This window comes from Thermobia domestica, chromosome 11 (assembly GCF_964235325.1).
Source record: "Thermobia domestica chromosome 11, izTheDome1.hap1.1, whole genome shotgun sequence".
Classification (NCBI taxonomy): domain Eukaryota; kingdom Metazoa; phylum Arthropoda; class Insecta; order Zygentoma; family Lepismatidae; genus Thermobia; species Thermobia domestica.
Window position 1 is genome coordinate 75,423,155 of NC_137464.1, and position 27,316 is coordinate 75,450,470.

The following is a 27,316-nucleotide window of genomic DNA, read 5'->3' on the forward strand; positions in this document are numbered from 1 at the left end:
GGGAGTAGATATGGGGTTGATTCTTGAGATGGTGAATCCATACATATTTAAAGACGTTTCTCGCTCTTTTTTCACAAAGTCGTTTCTCGCTATCTTTTTTTTTTTTAAAAATAATTTTTGTTTTGTTGCAATTAACATTGAAACCGAAAAAGACAGATTTCTATAACTTCTGGTTGCGACTAAGGATTAAGGATGGAGGTAGAATCAAGTCTTGGGATGCAGAATCCATGCCAGATAATATTTTTTCGCTACTTCTTACCGTTTTCGCCCCTCATACATATGAAGAACCAGATGGCCGGATGGACAAAGTCGTTCTATAAGACTTTGTATACCCATCAGTTTTGAATACTTGTGCCATCTTCGTTTATTTAACCCATTAATTTATGTGGGAAATTATTTTTGTGCTGTTTTTTAATGAAATGAATGTATATGTTTTCTATTAGTTTGATTTCGCTGATTTCTTTGTCAAACTTATTTACCTGTCCCTTAGTTTGTGAAAATGAAATATTGTTAGACATAATTTAAATATTTAATAATTAAATTATTATTTAGCAATATTTATTTCCAACATACAGGGTGTTACATAAATTATCACAACATTTTTGGAACAGGTTCATCACTTCAAAATAACAAGAACAACAAAGAAAAAAAAGGTCCATATGGACATGTTCTCAAAAGTGAATAGTTTTAAAGTTAAAGGGTGCCGAAAACGTGAAATAAGTGAACTCTAAAAGCTCATACCTCCACTACTATGGAACCAATCATAGTCGGGTCAAGACATCACCGAGGAACTGGTATGTGAACTATCCAAATATCCATCTTTCATAATTCCCGGTACTTGTACAATCCGCGGCAGAAAACCTGCAACATGAGGATGTAAGTTTATTGTGAAACTACGCCTAACAGCACAGGGAATGAACATAACGTCTAAGTGGAACGAATCACGCCAGGATAAACCTCGTCCTCCTGCCGTGCACACTTATTTTGGAGCAAAAGACTTCGTCATTTCACAACAAACTTATATGCTCATGTTGCAGGTTTTTTGCCGCGTATTGTACAACCATTTTTAGTAGCTGTTTGGGAGGACTTGATCATTCTTCACCTACCTCTAAAAATTGGCGTGCAGGTGCTGGAGCCTTTTTAAACATGGACATTTGGATAGTTCACATACCAGTTCCTCAGTGATGTCTTGACCTGACTACGATAGGTCCCATGGTAGTGGAGCTATAAACATCTAAAATTCACTTATTTTACGTTTTCGGCATCCTATAACTCCGAAAAAATCCACTTTTAGGCACAGGCCCATATGAACTGTATTTCTTACTTTGATGTGAGAAATCTGTTCCCAAAATATACTGACACATTCATGAAACACTCTGTATATCTTCAATTATTTAGCAACTTTTAGATGAAACAAAGAAAAAAATCAGGGTATAAGTTTTGTACACGAGGCAAGAAAAGCTTTGGGAGAATCGAGACGAGACGAGAAAACCTCATTGCTCGTCTCTTCTCGTGGGCAGCACTAATTGTAAATGATTGTGCTAGTAATTGATGCGCTGACTATATATGACAGCACTGAACATGTTTATTCTAATCCATGTTATTTCAAACGACGTAGTACCCTATTTTAATAATAATAATAATAATAATAATAATAATAATAATAATAATAATAATAATAATAATAATAATAATAATAATAATAATAATAATAAATATTTTTATTGAGACGTAGTATATTTGTTTTGATTATGCATGTCAAAGTGCGTTCCAAAATTTTCCACAAGACTTGCTTTCAGTAATCAGGTAGAGCCTTCTTTAGACACTCAACTAAAACAGTAGTTTATTTATTTGTACGGTATTTCTAGATACAGCAAGTTGGCATTTTTACACCGAAAGATGTATAACTGCAGTAAAATGTAACAAAAAGAAATTATAGTCTACCATCACAATAACAACACAAGAGTATTAACAAAAATATTAATGAATATATAAGAATATTTACAATTTAATTTTGCGCAATGCGGATAGGAAAATCTTTCTGGAATACATCTGTATTTACGAGTATAATAAATCTAGACCATGAAAACGGAAATAAGATTGAACAAAATATTAAAAGTAACCTGATATCAAAACATATTTATCAACTTCTACCCAGGCCCGTACATCCACGGGGGGGAGGGGAAAGGGGCACGGGAGGCCGGTCCCCCTTAAAATTTTCAAGGTAGACTTGCAAATAAACTATAATAAGGTTGGATCGGGCCCCCTAATCTCTACCGCCCGCCTCCCTACATTTTTGGGCTGGCTAATGGCCTGCTTCTACCTATAATTTGTGTTAATGTGTACGATAAACTGTTATTCATAAGATGTGAATGATAATTTAGAATTTTTTTTTTAGGTCAGTTTTCCTCATTTATTGTTACTTGCACTTTTTTCTCTCGAAGAAAAATAGGAACATTTTAACTTGAAATCAAATAAAAGCAGATCAAGAGTTAATAATAAAATGATTTGAAACTAAAGTTAAAATATTTGAAAGTAAGATGTTCTATTTGTAAAATAAAACTCTGTATATATCCAATTTATACAATAGAGAAAGGGATGCTAGAATCTTAATTTGATTCTGGTGACAAATATTGTGGTTGCGGTTCTGCATATAGGGCTACTCTGTATTTGTTTTCGTGTATGAAGGAGTTGAAATGGAAAATAGGATTCGAATGAAAACGAATGACCCAGAAGACTATTCTCTTAGTGAGCAGTCTCTGCAGGGGGCTAAACCGTGTGGGAATAAAGCGATTAGCATACAAAGGAAATAAGTATTTTATGCATTCGTCTGCTGGCTGGAAGATGGGATGAAATGGAAATTGCCTGGCCACCGCACCGTCTTGATTACCATTCCACTCCACACAGGAGCAAAGGAAGCTGGCCTTCCCGGCGGTATAGATCGAAGCTGGACTAGTCCAATGAAATGAGGTCGAGGGGCAATGGTGAATCCTGGTTCTCTCCAGCTCTCTTGCTCCTCATCCTCAGCTGTCGAGCTGCCGTCATTCTGTCTGACTGGATCCAACAGACAGTAAAACCAGCCAATTTCCATTCATTACGTCATGATGCATGCATTTAGATTCACTACCTCTTCTTACTCGTTCGAGTTGCTTCCTTATCTTTGCTTTTCTTTCCCCTTTACTAAACATGATTTTTGCAAATTTTGTTCCTTTCATTTTTCTGTGGATGAGAACTGATATGAATCATTTTCTTCTGTAACAATTTATTCGTCTACTTAATATTTTAAGATATGGTTAAAAGAATTCTGCAATATTTAAAAAAATATATATCCCTCTACAATATTTATATATAAAATTTGATCAACAAATTCATATGTAGGCTTACCACTTGGATATGTCTTCCTTTTCCGGCCCTAAGAATGATCAATGGATTAGGAAAATTGGAGAAGTCATATTTTTTTTTGGGGGGGGGGGATACAGAAAGGTGCTTCAATTTCAAGATTCCTAATATATATAATTAATCTTAGTACTATTGCAATGTTCAACTTCCAAGGAAACAAGATTTCCAAACGTAAAGGCGAAGGAAAATCGATGTTATAAACATTTAGTTCTATACATTACAGTTAGGTATTCTCTCGCTATATCATTAATTGATTTGTCAACTAAGATAAATCTTTTTATGAAGTGTAAAAATGTTCTTTTTTTAATTAAGAACAATAAATTGTCTCCTTTCTGCATAAAGCTATATGGTATTCCTAACTTATGTAAGTATTTTTTGATAACTACACACTTATTCATCTTTATTCATAGTTAAATAGTAAAAAGATGTTATATTGAAAAGTTGTTAATTTACCCGGGAATTCCTCATTTTGCTATTTATACAAAAGAGAACATTTTTGATTTATTGTTGTTGGAAAAGGAATTCTTGGCTTCTGCATGCTCGATCTCTCAGCGTACAATCGAAAATTTTTGACTCTATAATTTCTAACAATCCTATCCTCGTATTTGTTGCACATTAGTGTGACAAGGTTTAGAAGGTATATGGCATACATACCGTTTACAGGTGTGTGAAACCGGTTTACCTAGGTTTAGATTTCGAAAGTGTAGGTTTAGAAAGTGTAGAAAAAAACTAGTTTGTCATACGGAAATTTAGAAAAAAAAAACTAGGACAGTAAAAAATACCGAAGTGTCGAAACTAGTATTAGTATTTTTGAATTCCGAAATCTCGGTATACTTAAATACTGAAATTTTGATATACTTAAATACTGAAAAACCGAAATACCGATACCGAATCATACCGAAATATCGGAACACCGAACCATAAAGAAATACCGAAAAAATATCGGTGTCGCATCAAGATGCAAAACACCAAGCTCAAACTCGAAACTAGAATTTCCTTCTTTATTTAAGATTTATATTTCTTCAATAAAATATGGGAATCGATACCGTAAGAAATTTTCCACTTAAAAATGGATAATATTTTTAATACGCATACTTTATTTTGTCGTCGTTGCTGCATATTTTTAATTTTTTGGCCTTGTCTTCTTTTTGTATTTTCAGTACTTTATGATCTTTCATTTTTTTCTATTGGTATTTTTATGTGTATCGTATCAGGTCTCAAACCTAAAATTTGAAGCTAAAGGTTTATCAGATTTCAATAAAGATAACTTTCCACCAATTATCTTAGACTATGAGTTATGACTGAAGTTCAAAGTGTGTAATTATTATTATTTTATACCAACTGGTTTTAATAATTACTTATCAAGTTTCAGGTTCTAAGGTTTTACACTTATCGCCTTAAATTATGATTTGTCTCTAAATTTCAAAGTGTTATGAAGATATATTTTATCAACACCTTGAATTTTGGTAATTTTATAACTATGAAAGGACACAAGTTAGATCATTCAAATTTATCAGAGTCCTAGAGAACAATTACTACCTTTTTGCACAACTCCAAAATTTAAGAGTGAATCAGATATACTTCTCCTGGTCACGAGGTATTCATGTTGAATGAAAGACAATAGGACCTTGTGTTCCTTCATATGATTATATGTTACAATCTATCTTAGTACAGTACAGCGTCGATTATCCGAAGTAATTGGGGGACATGGGTGTTCGGAAAACTGGTTTGTTCGGATAATCGAACTGTACATGTTTATTTGCCATGCGCGGAGCGGCACGCCTCAACTCTAAGCTGGCGCAGCTGTTGCTGTGAACAGCTTTGATACTGCCGCTACTTCTACAGCCAGTACCAAACCGACAGAAGTGTGCTGATTGTTGAAACACAGCGACTGGCGGCTTGGCCGGTCAGCAGCGCCTTATGAAGGCCCCATTAGAAGCAATGTTCCGCCAGCGGTGGCTCAGTGCGGCGACTACTGTGGGAAACTTGGTTTGGGAGTGGGGGGGATGATGGATGGTAGGGTGGGAGAGTAACAGGTGCGAGCGAGTACATAGTTCGGTTAAGCGGTCGTTCGGTTGAACGACGTTCGGATAATCGACGCTCTACTGTAGATGTAAAGCACAACATTCAAAATTCGCGCCTCTTGCTAATTCAATTTTCCCGCCAAAATTAAAATTTTCCGTTAAATATGAAGTGGTAATTTTGACAGTTTTGTACCCATAAAAGGAGAATAACCAGTACCAACCATATTTAAAGAAGTATGGGTTCAAGTCCTAGAGAATATTTATTGATATATATATATATATATATAACCAATTTTTCAAATTTAAGGGGTCGTGCAATAAACCTCACTCAAAATTTAAAAGGAAAACAAAAATGTATCCATACTCTATGAAAGAAAATTGATCCCTGCACTAATCTATATAAATATATAATACACTAGAGTCTCATCAAAGAGAATATAATTGGTCAAAAATCTCTAAATTTTTAATTTTTGACAATTTTTTACCCATAAATTGAAACAACCAGTACAATACCAAATTTACAAAGATATATATTCGAGTCCTAGGAAAAACTTACCAAATCTATTTTTTTAAAATTCCAAATTTAAGGGTTGTTCAACCATATGTTTAAGTAAAGCCTCATTTCACCAGATAAATTAGGTCATAACTTACTTCATGATAATATGAATATTTTGGCAATTGTTTACCCGTAGAAAGGGATAGCCAGAACCACCCAATTTACAAAGTTACATATTTGAAATTTTTACCAAATTTTGTTTTTAACAATTTTCAAATTTAAAGAGTGATCCTATGTACACCTCCGAAATTTTAAGAAGGGGGCATCAATGTACCCATGTCTTATAAAAGAGAATGAATTTCTATATTCATTATATAGTCATATAGATTAACGTATTAAAGGCTCATCAAAGAAGATACATGAGATCAATAACTGATCACATGGTGAACACGTGACAATACTAATACTTGTCAACGTTTATCCATAGAAGGGGATAAGCAGGAGCCACCCAAAGGTATATATTTGAATCCTAGAGAACATATGCCAAATTTTATTTTTTGAGAATTTCCAAATTTAAGAGTGGTTCTATGTACTCTGCTCAAAATTTAGTGAACTATATCTGTGTACCCATGCCTTATAAGATAGAATGGATTCCTATACTCACTATTATAATCATATAAGATAATTAAACCTTGTCAAAGATGATACAATAGATCAAAAAACCTCCAAATTTTGAATTTTGATAATTTTGTTCGCATGAAAGGGAACGAGATGGACCACCCAAGCTTACAGTGATATATATTTGAATCCCTAGAGAATATTTGCCAAATTTTGTTCTTAGACAATTCCCAAATTTAAGGGGTGGACCTTGGTACATCTCTGGATATTTTAGAGGGGTATTACTGTACCAAAGTCTTGTAGAAGAAAACGGACACCTGCACGCAACTATATAACTATATAAGGCGATAAACCTTCATCAAAGGGTCAAATTAGGTTAAAAATATCCAAATTTAACATTTTTCGCAATTTTTTACCCATGAAAGGAAGCAAGATGGACCACCCAAATTTACAGTAGAATATATTATTGTCCTAGAGAACATTTACTAATTATTGTTTTTTTGAAAATTCCCAAATTCAGTGATGGTCCTGTGTACCTTTCCCAAAATTTGAGAACGGAGTATCAATTTACCCATTTACTAGGAAAGGGAATTGGTCCCTGTACTCAGCTATATAACCATATAAGCTAATAAAGCCTCATCAAAGGCGATAAAATAGGTCCGTGATTGTATGATCATTCGAAACAGGGCGGGACAATTCTCCAGGAATTCCAGAAGATAGCGTCAGCAGCTTCTCACTACACTTTTGTTTCTGGATTGAATAATGGAATCTGTGACTCATCCATTGTCACAACAGTTTCCAAGAAATTGGATCCCTCTCTTCTGAAACGTATTAAATTTGAAACACTTCATTGAATCTTTGCATCTTTTTGATTGTCATTAAGGATTCGTGGAACTCTGTGAGAAGAAATCTTTCTTAGGCCCAATTGTTTAGTAATTATTTGTTCCACAGTTTCCATTGTTAGCCCCAGTGTATCACAAATCTCCTGTGTGATGACACGCCTATTTTTCTGATGAATTTTTGAACGCGGGCAATGTCAGCATCAGTCGATGCTGTTTTGGGACGGATAAGAAACTAGTTAGAATATTGGCTGAGGATGAACTGCAACCTAAGGGTTTTCATAGACGGTACGATGTAAAGAAAAAGAGGTAGAGGACGAAAGAGACCTACATACGGATGGCTACATACGGGAGGTTACACGCGAATGAAATTTGCTGACATTTTTGCAATTAACGTCAACAGTAAAGAATACAATTTAAAGAAACGTTTGGTTTTATTCACAGTAGTGCTTCTTTGACCCACAATTGTTTTCCGAAAGGTGTCACTGAAGTGGTTGGGAAGTCATTCGCCGCAAGAAAAGAAAAAAATCTGCCTTATGTGAATGCTTGGTATTGTTTCCTTCCGTAAAGTACTCTGGAGAAGAAAACTCAAGTCTTGTTGATAAACAGTGCAGAATAACTCTTCTCTTGTGCGAAGAAAAGAATGAAGGCAAACCACCTAGGCACGATCTGTTGTTGGCATTTTGTTTGATGTAAATTTCTCTCTGAATCTGTTTTAATGTTCTTGAGAAATTGTTAAGGTAGTGGAGACTGCTGTGTATCATCGCAAATAAATATCATTGCTTAAAACTACCCACGCATAGGTGGCATACGGAGTGTTGTGTGACAAAGAAATTGACTGAAATAGTGTGACGGCACATTTCATTTGTTATTATAGTGATCACTGATAGACCAGTTATTATACAAAATTTTAGGGGGAAAAAATCATACAAGCAAGGGTCTTTGTATGAACATTCCATATACCTGTAAGACTCAAAATATATAAAGTCCCCAAAATTAAAAGTTGTGCTCAAGCCGCCATCTTGGAAAATGGCTGAACACCTAATATTTACGAAGGAAGTCACAGACTTAGGTTTAAAATAATATAGCAGCACACTAATGGGCCAATCGGTACAAATTATACCTCGTAAGAATCACAATGAAATAAGCTTTCATGCGACTTATAGCAATTGTCCGTAATATCTGTTAAAGGGAAGTAATGGCGCTAAATATTTGAGGTTTAGTGTCCAAAATTCCCTTTTTTCCACTCTACCACTCTAATATGGCAATACTGCATGGAAATCATATCCCCAAAAATTGTTCAATCATACTAATACATATATTCTGAAAGTTATACATTATTTCAACGAAACCAAAAGGAATAATAATTTGCAGATCTTATAATTGTATGTGTCCGAATTACGTAAAGAACTCTATAATAACGTTATGAAAAGAGTTTTTTCAACACTCCACCTGCAGCTATAATATGAGTTATTCATCTCTGGAATAACAAAACAAATAAACATGGACGTGGTGTACCGTTGTTGTTTAAAGTGTTTAATATAAGGAAGTACAAGAGGGAATTTTCGGAAAGTTGACTCTAAAAATTCCCTCTTTTTGAATTATTTCTGTTATAGAAAGGCAACACTACATGGAAACAAGATCAAAATATTGTAAATAGACATTGATAGATTTTGATAGACACTGATAAAAGTGTACAAGTGAGAGTGCCCAGCCTCACATATAAGACAATTGTTTCATGCAGTTTGTGTTTGACAATACAGATATAAACACGAGTACTCTACATCGTAAGGGGACTATTCAAATCCTTGGTAGCAATGCAGTGCATAATCCCAGCTCAAGCAGTTTTAACTGCATCGCCTAATTATCCGAAATGTTAAAACGAAAACAAACCTTCGACTTAACAGTTTAAAAAATGTGCATTACATGAAACCAATTACATGTGCCTTAAATGATTTGAAAGTACAAACATCGAAATGAACAGTGAATTATTGAGGCAAGGAATCCAGCTTAACATTTCTTGATTTGTGGGTTCTTGTTCTCAAAGAACTGAATACCATTTTGGAGTGGTTACATGAAAACAGTTTTTCAAGAGCAAGGAGCCTGTCAAATTACTAAAGTATTGCCGATTACTTTTATATATTTAGAAGCAAGTAATATGAGTGATATCAATACAGCTGTGATGCATGCTGCTTCAGAGAGCAAATGTAAGAACAAATCGTGTGTTGTTGCTTTCGACCAACCTCTTTATGTAAAAACATACGAAATTATTAATGTCAACATAAGATGTTAGTTCTCTTTCAACAGCCCTCTTTCTCTCTTTTTGAATTATTGCTGTTATAGAGAGGCAACAGTGCATGGAAACAAGATCAAAACGTTGTTAATAGACATTAACAGATATTAGTCATTATTTTGGAAATGTCCAGTCTTTCCAGCAAAAATGGGAGATCACAGTAGTCTGGCTCTTACTGTATCGTAATATACAAAATAAAAAAGGAAATGGCAATCAAGAAGGCTTGTAGTCATTTCTTCAAAATGTTTATTTGAAAAGTTTGGAAGATGTTGTTATACCTTTTTCACATATCTCAAATAAAAACTACGAAACAAGAGATAGATAAATTTATAATATTACAATTTTTTTTAACATATTACCGATGTTTATACCAGAAAATGTTGTCGTGCTATGACCGCATAGCCTGGATTATTTCATATCATAGGGTCAATCATCATCAAAGACTTCTGTACGATTGTCACAAGATAGTCCTTGACATGTGACACACATTGGTGAACAGGCCAGTCCCAATTTTATACATTCACAATATTTGTTAATGCATAAGAACTTACATGCACACAACACTAGTTTCAGCAGTTCGGCTGTTTTGAAGAAATCACGGGGATTAGCAATTTATTCTTGATCATACATCCCCATAATGTTTGGTCCAGCATGTTCCCCATCCAATGTTGGATTTATAAATAGACCCTGTATAAATGTTGTGAAGCCGCATCACTGCTCAGTGGTAGCAGAGTAAGATCAAACGCTCGATATACTTGTTGTTTGGCTATTACATTACTGTACCTGTAATACCTCAAATCATAGAGGTTCTCACTCTTCTTACAACTATACAATTGAACTAGAAAGGTTTCTCCTGCTGTGACTTCCTTCGTTAATATTGCGTGTTCAGCCATTTTCCAAGATGGCGGCTTGAGCACAACTTTTATTTTTGGGGAATTTATATATATTTTGAGTCCTACAGGTATATAGAACGTTCATACAAAGTCCCTTGCTTGTATGATTTTTTTCTAAACCATTTTTGAACCTATAATGATTGGACTATGATACCATTTAAATCTCTCTCTCTCTCTCTCTCTCTCTCTCTCTATATATATATATATATATATATATATATATATATATATATATATATATATATATATATATATATATATATATATATATATATATATATATACAGTGACGGATCCAGGATATGATTAAGGGAGGGGCTAAACCATAGTTTGCCGCTTTATCCAGTGTAAAGCAGGATTGAAGTCCATTTTATCCAATGTATACCTGAGCGTCAAGGAGGGGCTCTAGCCCTATATCTCCCCTTGAATCCGCGCCTGTATATATATACTGCACTCTCAGAATACTAAAATAAAGTTAAAATGATGTATTACATTTCTGATGTAGAAATTACATTGAAAAAGGATAATCTATTAGTAACCTTTTGGGCATGTAAAATATTAAAGTAAAAAAGCAAAAGTAACTAATTATCAATTTTCTGTTGTGAAACTTATAGTCTGAAAATACCGCAAAACGCAAGGCAATGACAGCAACGAGGGAACTAGAATAGAACAAAAGTAGTGATCACCAAAGTAAAGAGCAGAAAATGACAACGTCTCAATTCCAGTCTATTGGGAGAAAATTGGAACGTTGTATATAAAACTTGTATCATGGACAAAACACACTCATTGTATAATTAAATGCTTGCACTTGCAGAGCAAATCCCTGAAGTACACACGTGATGAGTATTCTTTATTTATGTTGATATTTGCCCTTCATATGAAACAATGAAGCGTTGAAAAAAAATAATTTGATTTACGTATGATCACGACTTGATTACGAAATTGAACAGATCTTGTGAGCCAAAATAAGGAGTTAGTACGTGGAGAATAAATAGGAGAATCATTTACGTAGAGAAGGGCGAAAGTTCATACGATGTTTTAAATGCTTATCTTGAGTCTTCCACTGTAAAATGCAAAACTACTTCATGAAACCTCGTAAGTCCTATACGCTGTAGAAGGTGGATCATAAAGTGAATAAATAAGTGGGAGATGACGCGAGATACCTTATGGAAAGAAGAATCAGTAGAATGAAAAAATGAGAGATAATGTGAGTGGCCTTGTAGAATGGAGAATTGGTTGAATAAAAAGTGGGAGATAACGTGAGAATCCTTATGGAAAGGACAATTGGTGGAATGAAAAATTGAGAGATAAAGTGACACTCCTTATGGAAGAGAGAATTGGTAGAAGAAGTGGTTGAACGAAAAGTGAGAGATAACGTGAGGAGAATTGGTAGAATGAAAAATTGAGAGATAACGTGAGAGTCCTTATAGGAGAGAGAATTGATGGAAGAAGTGGTTGAACGAAAATTGAGAGATAACGTGAGAGCCCTTATGGAGAGGAGAATTGGTGGAATGAAAAATTGAGAGATAACGTGAGAGTCCTTATGGAAGAGCGAATTGGTGGAAGAAGTGGTTGAAGGAATGGTGAGAGATAACTTGAGAGCCTTTGCGAAAGGGAGAAATGTAGAATGAAAAAATGATAGACAATGTTAAAGGTCTCATGGAAGGAGAAATTGGTAGAAAGAAAAATGGGAGGCAACGTGAGAGATCATAGAAACTCCGACGACACGATATAGCTCACTCCCAACTCACATGTTCTGGGATCGAACCATATACTCCTTGCAACAGAGGTGAGCGCTTCACTATTGACTCACTATAACCCAAAGTATGTGTTTCAAAACTATCTTAAGAGAGATGCTAAAGGAAATTATACCATCACTGTAATTTACTGTTATTGGTTCAGCTGTGATATTGTTATTGATTTATGTTTCTTACAAATGTTGGTAGACACTTCATTGCAGATCCAGTGTCAAAAGACGTTTCGTTTTTCTTTGTTGAAAAAATACGAAATACATGTCAAATGTATTGTTGAAGCAGAAATCTGATATATAAAATAGAATAAGACAGTAGAAAAAAAATCTTTACTTCGTTATTATAAAAAGAAATTTCTTCATGGGGGATCGTGGGAGCCTAACCAAAAGGGAACAAAACTGCATCAGAAGTGTTGCCTAGATACAAACGATCGAGATTCGGGAGACGGGGCGTGGTCTTCACAGAAATCTGTCCAATAAGTATCCGGGATTGGTCGATAGTTGAACATTTGCCCCGCCCATCAAAGGCTATTTTGTGGGAACTCCCACTCGTGAAGTTAGAGGTTCCTTTTTCACTGGCAGAGACTGCATTGCAGATGCAACACATACAGCAAACTCGTGATTGATGCAGTTTTTTTCTCCTTTCCTATTTTATATACACACTTACTACCTTTGTGTTTGTGTGCATGACATAAAAGTTAGAGAACTATTGAAACATTTCTTAGGATCGAAAAAAAAAAAAAACTTTTCGCATTGTTCTTGGTATTGATTAATCAATAATGTAAAGGAAGTGGGTAGGTTTCCTAAGTACGGAGTATCAGAGAGCTTATACCACCATGTAGTCACTAAGGTCAGTTTTTCGAAGATCAAAGTTTCCAGTATTGCTTTACTAACCGACTTTGACCAGGTATTATCAAATGTAATTAAAAATTAGAGATGACCAAATTTTGTATTTTATTTATTACGCGATCGGAAGATAAAAGTCACCTCTACATTTAGAAAAGAACTAATTTGCATAACTTTGATATATATATATATATATATTGATAAAGATATTATATAGGGTCTTCCGAAACAACACTGACAATGTTTGGGAGGTGATTTCTTACACCAAGATAAGACAAAAAGTATAGACCAACCTGGGTGCAGAAATTTGCCATTTCGGAGTTACAGGTGGTCGGAAACATGAAAAAATGAACTTCAAAGGTCCATAGTTTCCTTTCTATGGGACCTACCCAGGGGTACCCACAAGGGGGGAACATGACGCCAATGGCGTCATTAACATTTTGGGGGGAATTTTTTAATGCAAAATAACTAAAATTGCCTCATTTCACGCAAATAGAAAATAAAAACGTAAATAGTGCACATGTTAGTTCCTAAGTGAAATCTTTACCCGACTACGGTAGTTTCCATAGTATTGGAGCTATAGACCTTTAAAGTTCATTTTTTCATATTTTCGGCAGCCTGTAACTCCGAAATGATGGATTTCTGCACCCACATTGGTCTATACTTCTTGTCTTACCTTGATATGAGGAATCACCTCCCAAACGTTGTCAGTGTTGTTTTGAAACATCCTGTATAATATCTTTATCAATAGTAAATACAAGTGGTTTCTTTCTGGCAGTACCGGTACCCAACAGTATGTAGCACCGGGACCTTTTACACCGAAGTTCTAAAATGCTACTTTCTGTACTTTTAAAAGAATTCTGTATTTATTAAACTATTTTGCACGTCCGGGGAGAAAGAATATATCTGGGGGGAAAGGAGGAATTTACTATCCCTAATGATAAGTGTGTGAACGAACATAAATCAAGCTGATATTTGTGAGTTTTAAGTCTCTTCAAAGGTCTTTCCTACTGCTACAGTACTTCCATTCTCGATTAACTAGTCCATATGAAAGTATCCATTTTTTATCCATCATATCCTCTTCACCCTATGAAAAGAATTAAAAATACGTATCACTCCATAACTTTATAGTATTTTTTTTTGAATGTATTAAATATTAGACACTGTCCCGGTGCTACATACTGTATTACATATTGAATGTATTTTGAATGTATTAAATATTGTCCAGATTTTGTTTGGAATGCCACGTTAACGAAGATTATAGGCATAGCCCTTGATATAACACGATTTTCTTTGTGCAACTCTTCGCTTATTTTGCTGTGTACGCAAAATAACCCAGAACTCACCACGGAGAGGTGGTTGCACATCGAGTTCTTCCCACCCACCCACCCAGTAGTCATACGTTGACATACCTTAGGTCACGTAGTTCTTGTTGGTCTTGCTAGCGGGGCATTCTTCTTCTAGACTTCAGTTTCGCTCTAACGTAGATATCTCTTGCGTTCTGGCCGCAATTTTTCGACGCTGCCTCGGTCACCAGCTTCACTGTGCGTTCCACAGCTTGACTATGGCAAGGGAATAGTGGCGGCTAATGTTAGTGTTGCAGCGTTGCGCAACGACCAAAGTATTTCAAGAAAAAAATATTATTATCAATAGTAGTAAAGAACAGAAAAAAATACTTTTTAATACTTGCATATATACACTTTAAATAAGATATTTTTTACTTCTGTAACTGTCCGTTCCGTTAATCCGTTTTAAAAAGCGAAAAATAATCCGTCACAGAGTCTCTAATTTATATTGTGTTGCAGCGAGCATACAACGACCAGATTCCTTCAGCGCGGCAATTGGGGCAGATGTTATGTCTCCTTTCCCCTATCTCAGAAGTTAAAGGGACTGGTCGTTGCAGTGCTTCTGCAACACAGCACGGTTTCCAGTTAACGAGAAGGTTTTTTCACGCTAAATAAGATTTTTGAATTTTCTTTCACTAGCAATTAACAAATGGAATTTGTTTTTATGCATTCATATTTTTAAAGTACGGGACCATGCTGAAGCAAATCAATATAATGACAATTAAAAAAAGTGATTGCAAAATAACAAAATAAGAAAGAAAATATCTAGTAGAGGAGAAAACAAATGAAAGTAGACCCGCATTTACAAGTTAATTCTTAGCTTATATTGATAATAAAGGCTGAGTAATTTGTGAATCAAATATTAATAAGTCAGTATGTAGAATCGCTCCCCCGCTCTGTGGATAGTATTTTAGTATAAACATATTTCTTTTATAAAATAAGTATATGTTATACTCTTGATAATTTCCACATAAAACTGTATGATAAGGAACGCCACATTGAATTTGGGACTAGTTAGCAATGCTAAGGGGCGTAGCCACAAGGGGGTGTCCACCGGGTCCGGACCTCCCAAAAATTTCGAAACTAGACTAACATTTGTAGACTTTCTTAACGAACTATACTTGTTTAACAGAGAAACGATTGATGTAGGCTAAATATTTTATTTTACGCCTCATCATGTACTCTTCTTTTCTTATAAAAATAATCGTTCTATCATTTTTTCTAAAAATATAGATGACAGTAAGTAAGAATTACTTATCGTCTTTTCGGGTGCAATATAAGACAGATTCCATATTATGTAGACGTATTGGACCTCTCTCAAATACTTTGGACCCCTCCCAGTTAACATTTCTGGGTGTAGAACTGGCAGTGCTGTTTGTTTTGATGTTCTTTGATTTTTGGCTTCTGTTACATGCTGATCCTTCATCTGGCAGGTTTCGAGGTTTCCTTTCCAGAACATATCACATTGGTAAGCATTGTTTCGCCTCATGTGGAAGTATATTGTGTTCATCGTGCATTGCGTAACAACCAAGACAGATGATCAGGGGTGTAGCCAAGGGGGCCCATCGGGGCCAGGCCCCCCAAATGGTTTCCTGGCCCCCCCCAATGACCAGCTTTTAAAACATAGTAAAATTATCTCGCTTCATTCATTTAAAAGTAACAAAGTTTATTGACAATTAATAATTTATGGTAAAATAGTATGGAGAAATATTGTTTTTCCATACCGATCGAAAAATAGTAGGGTGGGTGCGCCATATATGGAATACGTTCCTAATATGAAATACCAGACTATTTTGTCTGCTATGTGCTGCCACCGAATAGACTTTACGTAAACTTGTGCACTGTGTCAGCCTCTGTCCGCACATGAGTTGTTTGCTGCCGAACGATAACATAACATTTCCTTTTGTTGCAGAATAGTTTTTTGAAGAACTTGAGTTTTTCGGACGTACATTTCCAGGCTGCTGAATATACGCAAAGAGGCATATATTATTGTTGAGTTTGTGATATTTAGATTACATATACAGTGTACCATAAGGGCATAAAGATTCAGTACACAGAGAATCACGTAAGCGTATGTAGGAAGATAACTATCCAAAATGGCGATTTTCCTAATATGGAATACCAGCAGGATCCTAGTATGGAATATTCCTAAATAGGTGCATACGTATGTGTACTAGAAGTGAAGAAGAATAACTGAATTGTAAGTTATATTAGACCTGACATTGTTTTAGACCGAGCATCAGGGAAGTCTCCTAGTCGAAATGTTTCGCATTTGTGTTGTCTGTCTACAGGGTGTCCATAAAGTCTGGATACATGGGGAAAAGCATTTGTGTGTTGTTGTGTGTCTCGCGATAACTCCAGAGCACATAAACCAATTCGAATAAAACTTTCACAGATTAATTATTGGTTCAAATGTCTCAACTGCCGTGTCGTATACAGTGTTAAGTGAAGAGTACAGCACGACAGTATCGATTGAAGTATTGAGTCCGCTACCACAACTACAGCCGCAGCATCGCAGCACACGTAGTCGAAAGCAAGGTGGACAAAAGTACTTACGAGTACTCCGCAGAAAAACGATTTAGAAGCTGCCTCTACTTCATCACAACGGGCCTTTACCTCATCATTGCAAGTAATTAAAAAGATATTTAGCTTTCTAAGCCCCACCCAACAAAATCCAATCGAAACAGCCAAATAAAAGGACTTCACACTACTACAAATTAGATAGTTAACCCGAAGAATCAGTGAATGACTTGAACGAAAGTAGTGACAGTTTAAGTGATCCTACTGATGATGTTGACGATGATGAGGAAAGCGGACATTGTGGTAAATTGTAGTCGCTCAGTGCAGGGGAGGGAGATTGGTTAAAATTCCCAATTTGTAAAAGCTAATCCCACGAAATGTCTCCCGTGAAAGGTGGAGAAAAATATGTTTGTGGCCATTGTTCTTCAAAGTAAAATTGGTATCAAAATTTAGACGCCATAAGACACGCTAATCCAGTATGTTGGAACTTTTTCTTTTATATGTTTTTTTTTTTTTTTTTACTTTATTTGTCGCACATAGTTTGATTCCCGTTCTATTATTTTTATTATTGGTTGTAGCTAGTAAACATACTTATTCCAAGTTAAAAGATATTATAGCTACACCAAAAGTTAAAATAAGTAGATATTATAGCCTATTACAGTAATTACAAACATAGACCTAATAATGAAGAAGTCAAGTCAAGTTCGATAATTATCTTTGTACTACGTAAAATTCTGGTATTTCTGCTGTTTTATATTTTAATTATCTTAAGAATGTTATGTAATTTTATGTGCACTTGTCTTATAGACCTACCAAATATGAGATATAGGCTACAATGCCTACAACGCGACATTTGGATAATTCGATCATGGGCACGATCCCTGCTCAGACCACCCATCCTGAGTGAAGTTTTCGTGGTTTTCCTCAGTCCTATCAGGCGTATGTCGGGATGGTTCTTTCCCTGAGGTCAGGATCGAGTCCTTTCCAATTCGTAGACTTATCTTAAGGGCCGATGTGATCTCGCAGTTGGGCCTTTGCTCCTTTTCTTGAACTAATAGATAAATTTATTTCTTAAATGAGCAAATAAATTGCTCGAATGCATTGCCCATGCTCTAATTATCCAAATGTCGCATTGTAGGCAGATGCGCATATTTTGTTCTAGTATTCCATTTTAAGAACAGGTAGTGTTCCATATTAGGAGCGGGGTGTGCCTAATATGGAAAATTGAATTTCTTTCATTGTAAAAAATCAATAATGTGGAACAAACTTTCATACCTGTATTTTGTTTTACAAAGGTACCACAAGTAATATGATGTAAAATACTTTTTATTCTGGAATACACGTTTCTGAGAAATAAAGAAGAAACAAAAAGTATTCCATATTCGGTACCTTTACCCTATAGTATCTCTTCCTTATACCGATCGAAAAATAGGATACTTTTTTGTGACAGCAGATTACACAATTTACTGCGATTTATATTTGACAGCTTGAAGACAAACGTTTTAACAAGGTAATACAAATATAGCCATAAAATAAAGGTACTAAACTGATTTGTAAGTACAGTATATTTTATATGCTTTAACAAGTGTTTTAAAAGACATAGAGGATGGAAAATTTGGTGAGAAACAATGCTTTTATTCAATTTGGATTTCATTCACTTTCTTTTATTTCTAGTCAGTGTAATAAAATAATTATGTTTTTTTTAAGTCACGAATAATAAATAAATATTTTTGTCAGGAAACCATAAAGAAATTAAGTGAAATTTCAAAGAAAATCAATGTTGTGTAGATAGGTTCTGTATACAAGGTCTTAAATTTAAATATAAAGTTTTGTTGCTTTTTCACCCACCACCTTCGAACATCGATATGTCACCTAACCTAGAAGATCAAAAGTAGTCCCCATCAGCATCGACGACCTTCTGAAAATGTTCTGGAAGGCCATGCAATCCATCGCGGTAGAACTTGGTGGGCCGTGAAACGAAGAAAGTATCAGGTGCATTTTGAACTTTTACTAGGGATTTGAACTGGCGTCCTCTAAGGTGATTGTCCAAAGAATGGAACAGGTGATAATCGGACGGTGCAATACCCGGGGAATATAGTGGTTGCAATATCGTTTCCCATCAAAGGAGGAAAATGGTGTCCTGAGTCATCCTAGCCAAGTGGGACATAGCGTTGTCCCATAAACGAGGACCCATTTGCAATTCAGAAGTGATGGCTCCAGAGTTTTGAGCTTTTGTTCAGCACAGCTCTACTGCTAACAGTACACAGTTGCATTGATATTCTGACCAGCTGGTAGCAGTTCCCGATGCACGATGCACCAAACACACAGAAGGACCTTCTTTTGGTACAGTACTGGTTTCTGCTGTTTTGAAATCGGTTCATGGGATGCTAACCAATGATGACGGCGCCGTGGAGCTTCATATAGGACACACTTTTTATCACATGTCAACGGCATGTCCAAAAATGGCTCAGAAACAGTAAATAAACACAGGCGACTGCCGCGTTGCCTTCTGGCCCGGAGTCAAAATATGAGAGACCCATCGACCCAACTTGTAGTGCTGTGTAAGTTGATGGATGTGCTGCCGAAAGGTTTCACCACATACTGAATTGTAGTTCCAGTTCCTCTTTGTACATGTGTTAGTCTTCTTGTATGTGGTGTTTTCGGGTGTTTCGTCATCGTTCTTAAACTTGTTAAACCATAGCTGTAATGTCCGCGTCGTCACGACAAGCCAAACCAAACGCCTGGCATGTCTTCTGTCCCGCTACAGCGGCGTTTGACCTCCATTTGAACTCGTTCAGCATAATGCTCTTATGACGCTCTGTGGATGTCCCATGTTCCCCCTGTCTTTATTCAAGTTCACGGTGTGTCTGAATTGCCACAACCAGGTAGTATGTTGGATATACCCACACCAACAACTGACGTTCGCCTTATCTCCAATCGCATTCAACTCACAGTGTGACGTCCAATTGAACACAGACCTCCACGAAAAGGGACAGAACTTTCTTGGTTACCTTTATAGTTATGCACAAAAGTATAGCGTTTGGTCCCGGGCAGTAGTTCTTGATTAAGCATAATAAAAACCATCTTGAATATAATTTATGGATAATAATAATAATAATAATAATAATAATAATAATAATAATAATAATAATAATAATAATAATAATAATAATAATAATAATAATAATAATAATAATAATAAGCTAAAGTAGTGTTTTTGGTCTTCCAGAAGGAAACCAAAATTTTCCTTTCTTTCAGGCCTCAAAAACACTAGCAGCAACACATTTTTTTTGGTTGTACATTGTACCTGGCCCCCCCTCAAAAACGACGGGCCCCCTGCACAAACCTGCTGGCTACACCCCTGCAGATGATTTGGAATGTAGTTTTTTCTTTTACGCAATGTGTGTCTGTGTTGATGTATGAATATGTGACATTCGGAATTCATATACCAGTACCTATTTTGTATCAGCTGTTTTGGTTTTTAATTATTAGGTTTAATTTTATTGTGTGTGCTTTAATTCTGTAAATAACCTACAAATTCTGAATGAATTGTATACCATGACTTCTGTAAATAACTTACAAAAAACATTGACCAGCTTTGAACTGAGAAAAAAATTGCAATTAAGGCTTAGACAAAACAAGCAAAGGGCAATTCAGGAGAGTGTTCGAAAAAAAAAAATCCAGTTTAAATTTACAGGATATCTTATGGCAGTAGTGTTGTTTGCACCAGATACATTTCCTCAATTTATTTTAAATTTTCGTGGATAAACTGTGAATAAAGTGTGTTCAATGTACATTTCTTTATAACACTAATCTCTGCTACGAACTCTCTTCAGTCTACGCTGAAGAGGAATTCGGATCACTGTCAGGGACTAACTTTGCTAGAATGAATCGTTCGCAATAATCTAGAAAAAATATTCTGAAATATTTTTTACAAAGCTTCTGAAATTAATATTAACTGTACCTATGGCGTCAGCAAAAGACGAGAAGTTTTTCTCCACGAGGAAGAATTGACACTTTCAAGGAATTGAATGTCCCAAGAAAGGTTATCACCATTGGCTATGCTTTCCATCGTAAAAGACCTGACAATAAGAATACCAGAGTTCAACCAGCATGTATTAGACAGATTTGCTTTAATCAAAGAGATGAGAATGAACTTACTAATTAATCAAGGTGATTAATCGGATAAAATGTTCTGCATTTTTTATTTTTTAAAACAGAATTTTATTTAATTTAACATGTCACATAGCATTTGCATCTAAACTTGTGCTGATTAGTCAATGAGTCAATTTTATATCTTCTGTCTTTTATCGTTCGTACTGCAACACCCGAAACCACAATCGACCGGCCGCCACTGCAAGGGAATGTTGTTGTTAGAGTAGTTGAAGTTCGGATGTTTTCTTAAAGCTGCTGATCCGTTATGATTCGTGTGATTGGCGGCTTTGTTAGACATTTAGGCCAATTAATCATGTCGTAGTAATTTTCAGCTGTAAAGCTTAATTTCGGAACAATGAAGTCACGTGGGCGGCTTGATCTCGGAGTCTTCTGATTGCGGCACTTTTTTATCCTTCTCCAGCCTAACGGTCGAATATGCGGGTTTTCATCTGCTGTCATCGCTATCAGCAGGTTTTCATGATGAGCGTAGTATCCGTTTGTTTGTAGAACAGAATGAACTATGTGTTGTAGATTTTCTGGTAGAAAACGTGATAGCTTAACTATGCTAAACAGATGCATGGCCCCCATTTCGCACGAAGGATTTCGCCGTATTGAAAACCAGACGGGAGCATATACTTTAACAAACAAACTTGAATTAGGTTTATCAGTACTGATGTAGTGGCGAAGCATCCTAAAGGCCAATGTAAGCCATCGTGAATGTGATAATGGTCCTGGTTTTCTGTTTGCTAGATCGGTAGTACACATGCCTGTAACAACAGCCTTACAAATTTCAAAGTGATAATTCTGGTCGCTGTTTAAACCATCTGGTTTTTCCATTTCAGACACCCATTCAACGGGAATGGGTGTAAAGGAGACGATCGGTGAAGTTCACAATCCTTTAATTTCTTTCCGATGGGAACGGAAAAAGCGTTGGGTACTTTCGTCCCACCATCCAATTCAGTATCCAGGTGTCGAAATGGCAACTCGTTGGTATGAAGAAGGTAAATGAGATGCTGCAGTTCCTTTCCTAGGGATCTTTATATCTGACTTATCACGGCGTTATCCCATCCTGTGTTCGTGGTAGAGACCTGCACGGGCCGGGCTTGGGCGGGCCGACTCTGTTATTTCTTTGGGCCGGGCCGGGCTTGGGCGGGCCGACACTTATTTCTTTTCAGGTCGGGCCGGGCTAGGCCCGATTAATTGCAATTCTTTAATAATTATTGATTTTCGTTAAACGATAATTAGAATAAAGGCAAACATTGAAGAAGTGTGCCCGTGAAAAATGTTACAAAATGAAACTTTTAAAATTTATCGTGCCCGGGCCGGGCTTGGGCCAAGAACTTTAAAAAACTTATCGGGCCGGGCCGGGCTCGGGCCGGGCCGGGCTCGGGCCGAAAATCTCCAAAACTTTTCGGGCCCGGGCAGGGCCGGGCCTAGGTACATTTGGGCTAGATAGGGCTCGGGCCGAAAAATTCGGCCCGTGCAGGTCTCTAGTTCGTGGCTTCACCATCGGCTGCCGACTGCCTCAAGACTTAACACGTCGTACGGGTTCTTCTCTAAAAGCTCCAATATAGAGTCGGCAATATCCTTACCAGTGCCTGACTTAGGTGTGGCATGACCCAAGTATTCCGAACCGGGCTCCGATAGAACTGTGATATGCTTTTCTGTAACCTCTCGTCTTCGTAATTTGCCGTTAATTTTTCTTGCACAAGAGTTGCATCATTTTTTCCGTCGAAGTAGATACTTGTAATCGCCCGGCCTATGTGAACCTTTTCTTTCTGGATTCTCTCGCAGTTTATCTTTTCCTCTTCGTAACTTAGATCTTGTCAACAACAAGATTTTTGTCCTCTGGCGTTATGAGTCTCGCGTCCTGAAGTACGGCAGAAGTGATCAATGCAACTGTCTGTCTGAAGCTCCAGTTCTAAACGCTGCCTCCGCTGTATTTTGAAGACAGATGCGCTTTAGGCAATGTTTCCTTCTTGGTCGCGCCTCGAAGGCAGATCCCGACGTGTATCCCGATTCAACAGCTTCGCTGGGTTCCCCTGACGACGCCAGTATCTTTGACCTGTGTCTATACCTAATTCCACTAGTTGGTGGACTTGCTTCAACACTTCCAGCGTCTTTCTTGGTTGTCTGCCCCTTAAATCTGCTCACTTTACGGGAAAACATCCTTGACAGAGATTTGCTTGTTCGGGCGTCAATGTTACCAATGCTCATTTTCCGTGAGGTTCTCTGCTCCAAAAGAAACTTGAATTCTCGTTTTGGAATCTTGTGTGTCCTCTCATAGTTGCAATCTTAGGCTGTTTTACATTTGCAAGACGCAATATCAAAAAGAGACTTTTCCGCGTGTGCAACAAACCCTGCACGAAGTGTTGCTTCTTTTTCTTGCCGACTGAAATAATTTTCCTTGGTGCGACACTTATTATAAAATGTTTTCAGCATGTCAAAAACTCTCTTTTCTGAAACCACAGAAATGCTTGCTTTACGCCTAATATGTACAACTCTTTGTCCAACTAGTTAAAAAATGTCAGTCACTGGTAATTTAGTTACATTTTCGTCACCACTTAAACCACTTCGAAACCAATGATAATGTCGCATAACGTCAGCGTACTTGGGTAACTGCACTTCACTCATTTCACTTGGAGTGCCAAATAAGTAAGCAACCACGAAGCTGTGTAGCTTGCCGCTAGATGGCATTTGCTGTCGGTATACATAACAAGCGAAGAGTTGCCAAAAACAAATCGTGTTACATCAAGAGCTACGTATGCCTATAATCATCGTTAACGTGGCATTCCAAACAAAATCTGAACATTAATTCCACCAACTGAGCTAATATGGCTGTACTTTGACTCATAAACATTTTAAAATTATTTTCTGGAATTGCTACAAGTCTCTTTTAATAAAATAATTGTATTATAGCCATCAGGTAACTCTAAAAACGACTGCAAGTAGCTTTTCTGTCATTGGTGTTGTGCGTGTTGCCTAACCAAACACTTAAAAAACTTTAAGTCCGTTGGGGCAGGGTAAAGGGTTATCCAAAAATAAATAAATAAATAAATAAAATATAAATTCAGTAAAGTTGGTGCCACTAATGGCACCTTTTCCGCACTAGCCGTCGTCGAATTTCCAACAAAAGTGCAAAACCTTCCACCCTATTGGCTATCCCATAACTGCTTACATGTCGTTTTGCTCGACTTTTGTCAAAATCTTATCCACTTTTGCTGTAGTTGTTCACTCACCGCGAGGAGGAGCCTGAAATTTCCAGAACGAAAATTACTGAAACATCTCTTGGCTATTGCTTTGGTAACGTATCCTACTCATAAGCAGCACAAATTTATTCACGGACGTGCGCAGCATTTGTGCCTTTATGGAAATAAAATTGTGAAATGTGGAAGATTTTGTGAAAAGTTCACTCATTTTTACGGAGCAATAATTTTGGTCTGATTAAAAGAATTTTAACACTTATTTGCATATCTACTAGCTTTAACTGTCAGGCGTTAAATGGCGTCAGATATAACCCACTGCGACTCATATACTCTGAGGTTTGGGACACTAAGACCATTTAGAGCGCACAGAAGATCCAATATCTTATAGACTACCTGACATTACCCTGAAGAATATAACATTCTTAGTGTCTGAAGTATTGGTTTGACCACAGACTTTAGAACTCGCATGATGTGCCAGTCACTTGTGGAGTTGCCTTTAATGTACGGCTGCCATATCGCGTGTTATATTCAATGATGGTCAAACTATCACAACTGCCATTCGGATGGTATAACACTCGACAAAGCGCGATGCTGACAGATTGTCACGATAGCAACTAACAAGTATGCATCCATTATTATTGCAGAGGACTGAAGCACGACTAGTCGGGAAAATATCTGTCAGTCAGAAAGCCACCGATGGTGTTCACACGCCAATTACAGCCCAAAGAGTTTTTAGTTTGGAATCAATGAAAGACAACGCTAAGGTATGCGTATCATCAATCCAGTGTTCAGCAGACACTATCCAACTATCGACTGAGAAACCACTACACACGTTCTTGTACTCCTGAGTCAAACAGAACCATTGTTTATAATACAACGCAACTATGTGAACAACATGTGTAGCATTCCATACTATGCTCAAATTGTGCGGTCCATTTCCTGTTCTCTTATGTCCATTCCTTACAGACAGCCAGTAGAACAGATATATCAAAATGCGTAACTTTCATGAACTTGATAAGATTGTTAGGCAATCAAAGCGACATTTCAGATATGGTGGTTGTACAACGCACACTTCCTGGAAACAACTGCAATGCTAGTTTGAAAACAAATCAAGATAGCTGGCACCGAACTGAATACAGAACTAAAATTTCTGTATGTTTTAGACACACTTGCTTAATTATAGATTCCATAACAGGGAAATGTAAATGGTACTTCAACAAAGAAAATGCAGAAAAAGTTTTAAGAAGCTAAAATTTCTGCTTTTGCTTTTCAAAAGAAACCTCTGTCCCAAAAAATCCTGCTTTTTTGTATCTCTAGTCAAGAACATTAAATCAGGGGTCTTCAACCTGCGGCCCACTAAAATATTACTTGTAATCATGGTAAGTTACATTTCATCACCTTGTTCCGTTTAGGAGAAACTGGTAAAAGAGAAATGGTAAATTTTTGAGTTATTATGACTCTTGCCGGGCCACATATTTCCATTCTGTACATTATTTGAGGTATACTGTCTAGAGGAAGATGAGAATCTTGGTTCGTTCCAGTCAATTCCTGACAACAGGATAGTTCAAGTTTGGCTTGTTCCCTCAAATATATCTCCTTATGATATGAAAACTGGATTTACACCGTTGTACTACCGTGTATGTGTGCGTGAGTGGAGAAATTATTTTTAGTTTGGCAAGAAAAAGTTTCATTATGCTTGTTTCCTATGTTAGATATACAATAATTAGTAATTTAGAATTTAATATAATTTCTATTGTTGCAAGAAATATACAATTTGTGTGTGAGCTTTCAACTTGTCAATCTGCACTTACGTTGTCTGAAAAAAAAAAAAAAAAAAAAAAAAGAGTAGTAAATGTATTAATATGTTACTAAAGAAAAATCAATCTCAATGTTCTCACTGTAAACACAAATAACTTTTTTGGGAAAATAATTTTTAGTTAGAAAAGGTTTAACTATATTTGTTTCTTATATATTATTTATAATAATTAATAGTTATAGAAAAAATTTACACTGTTCGTTTCAACTGTTACGAGTAATTTACGATTTGCAATTGAACTTTCTACTTGCCAATTTGCATTTATGTTTAATGTGAAAAAACAAGCAGTATTTTTTTTATTACTGAATAACAGCATATATATATATATACAGTGGCGTATTTAGGGGGGTGGCTTCCGGGCTTAAGCCCCCCCCGAAATCTTAGTATAGTAAAGTAAATGAAATATCTTGCAGAATTTTCACATTTCCAGGCAAAGCCCCCCCCCCCCGAAAGTTAGCAAAGCCCCTCCCGAAACAAAATCGTAAATACGCCACTGTATATATATATATATATATATATATATATATATATATATATATATATATATATATATATATATATATATATATATATATATATATATATATATATATATATTGCAATTACTTTGTGGACTTGACCGGAACCGTGCGGCCCGGCAGTATTTTATGAATATGAAAATTGCCCGCCATACGAAAAAGGTTGAAGACCACTGCATTAAATCATTGAAGATGTAAAAATATACTTGACAATGAAACTTAGGAAATTTCTTGTTTAATCTTGTTTAAGAAAGAAATATTATTTAATTACAAATTTTTACATCATTTTGTAAGCTATTTAATAATTTTAAAATGCGTTTCTTACAATACGCTTTATTAACATTTTGCAACATTGCTTTGTAGATGTCTGAGAGGGAATCTCGACGTGAATCGCGGAGATTATCGAAGTTAGAGGAACAGCAGGATCGACAATATCGAAAGAGCCTCAAGAAGAAGAAACGACAGATAGCAAAGGTAAGTGAGACTATTGTTTTTGATAAACATATGCTTAAAACAAAGTTTATGCACTCGCAGCAGCAAAAGTGCTATGTCTAATTCGTAACATTCTCCAGTGCTAAGAATGCTGACGAGAATGAA

At 36.2% G+C, this 27,316-nt stretch overlaps 1 protein-coding gene across 1 annotated transcript in view; it reads left to right on the forward strand.

The window, feature by feature from the left end:
- Positions 1–27,316, forward strand: part of LOC145664181 (sodium/potassium-transporting ATPase subunit alpha-B-like) — a 465,697-nt gene that overhangs the window by 51,972 nt on the left and 386,409 nt on the right. The window contains exon 2 of the mRNA XM_081730619.1: positions 27,083–27,193. Within this exon, the coding sequence (XP_081586745.1) occupies positions 27,083–27,193 (111 nt within the window). The remainder of the gene's footprint in view (positions 1–27,082; positions 27,194–27,316) is intronic.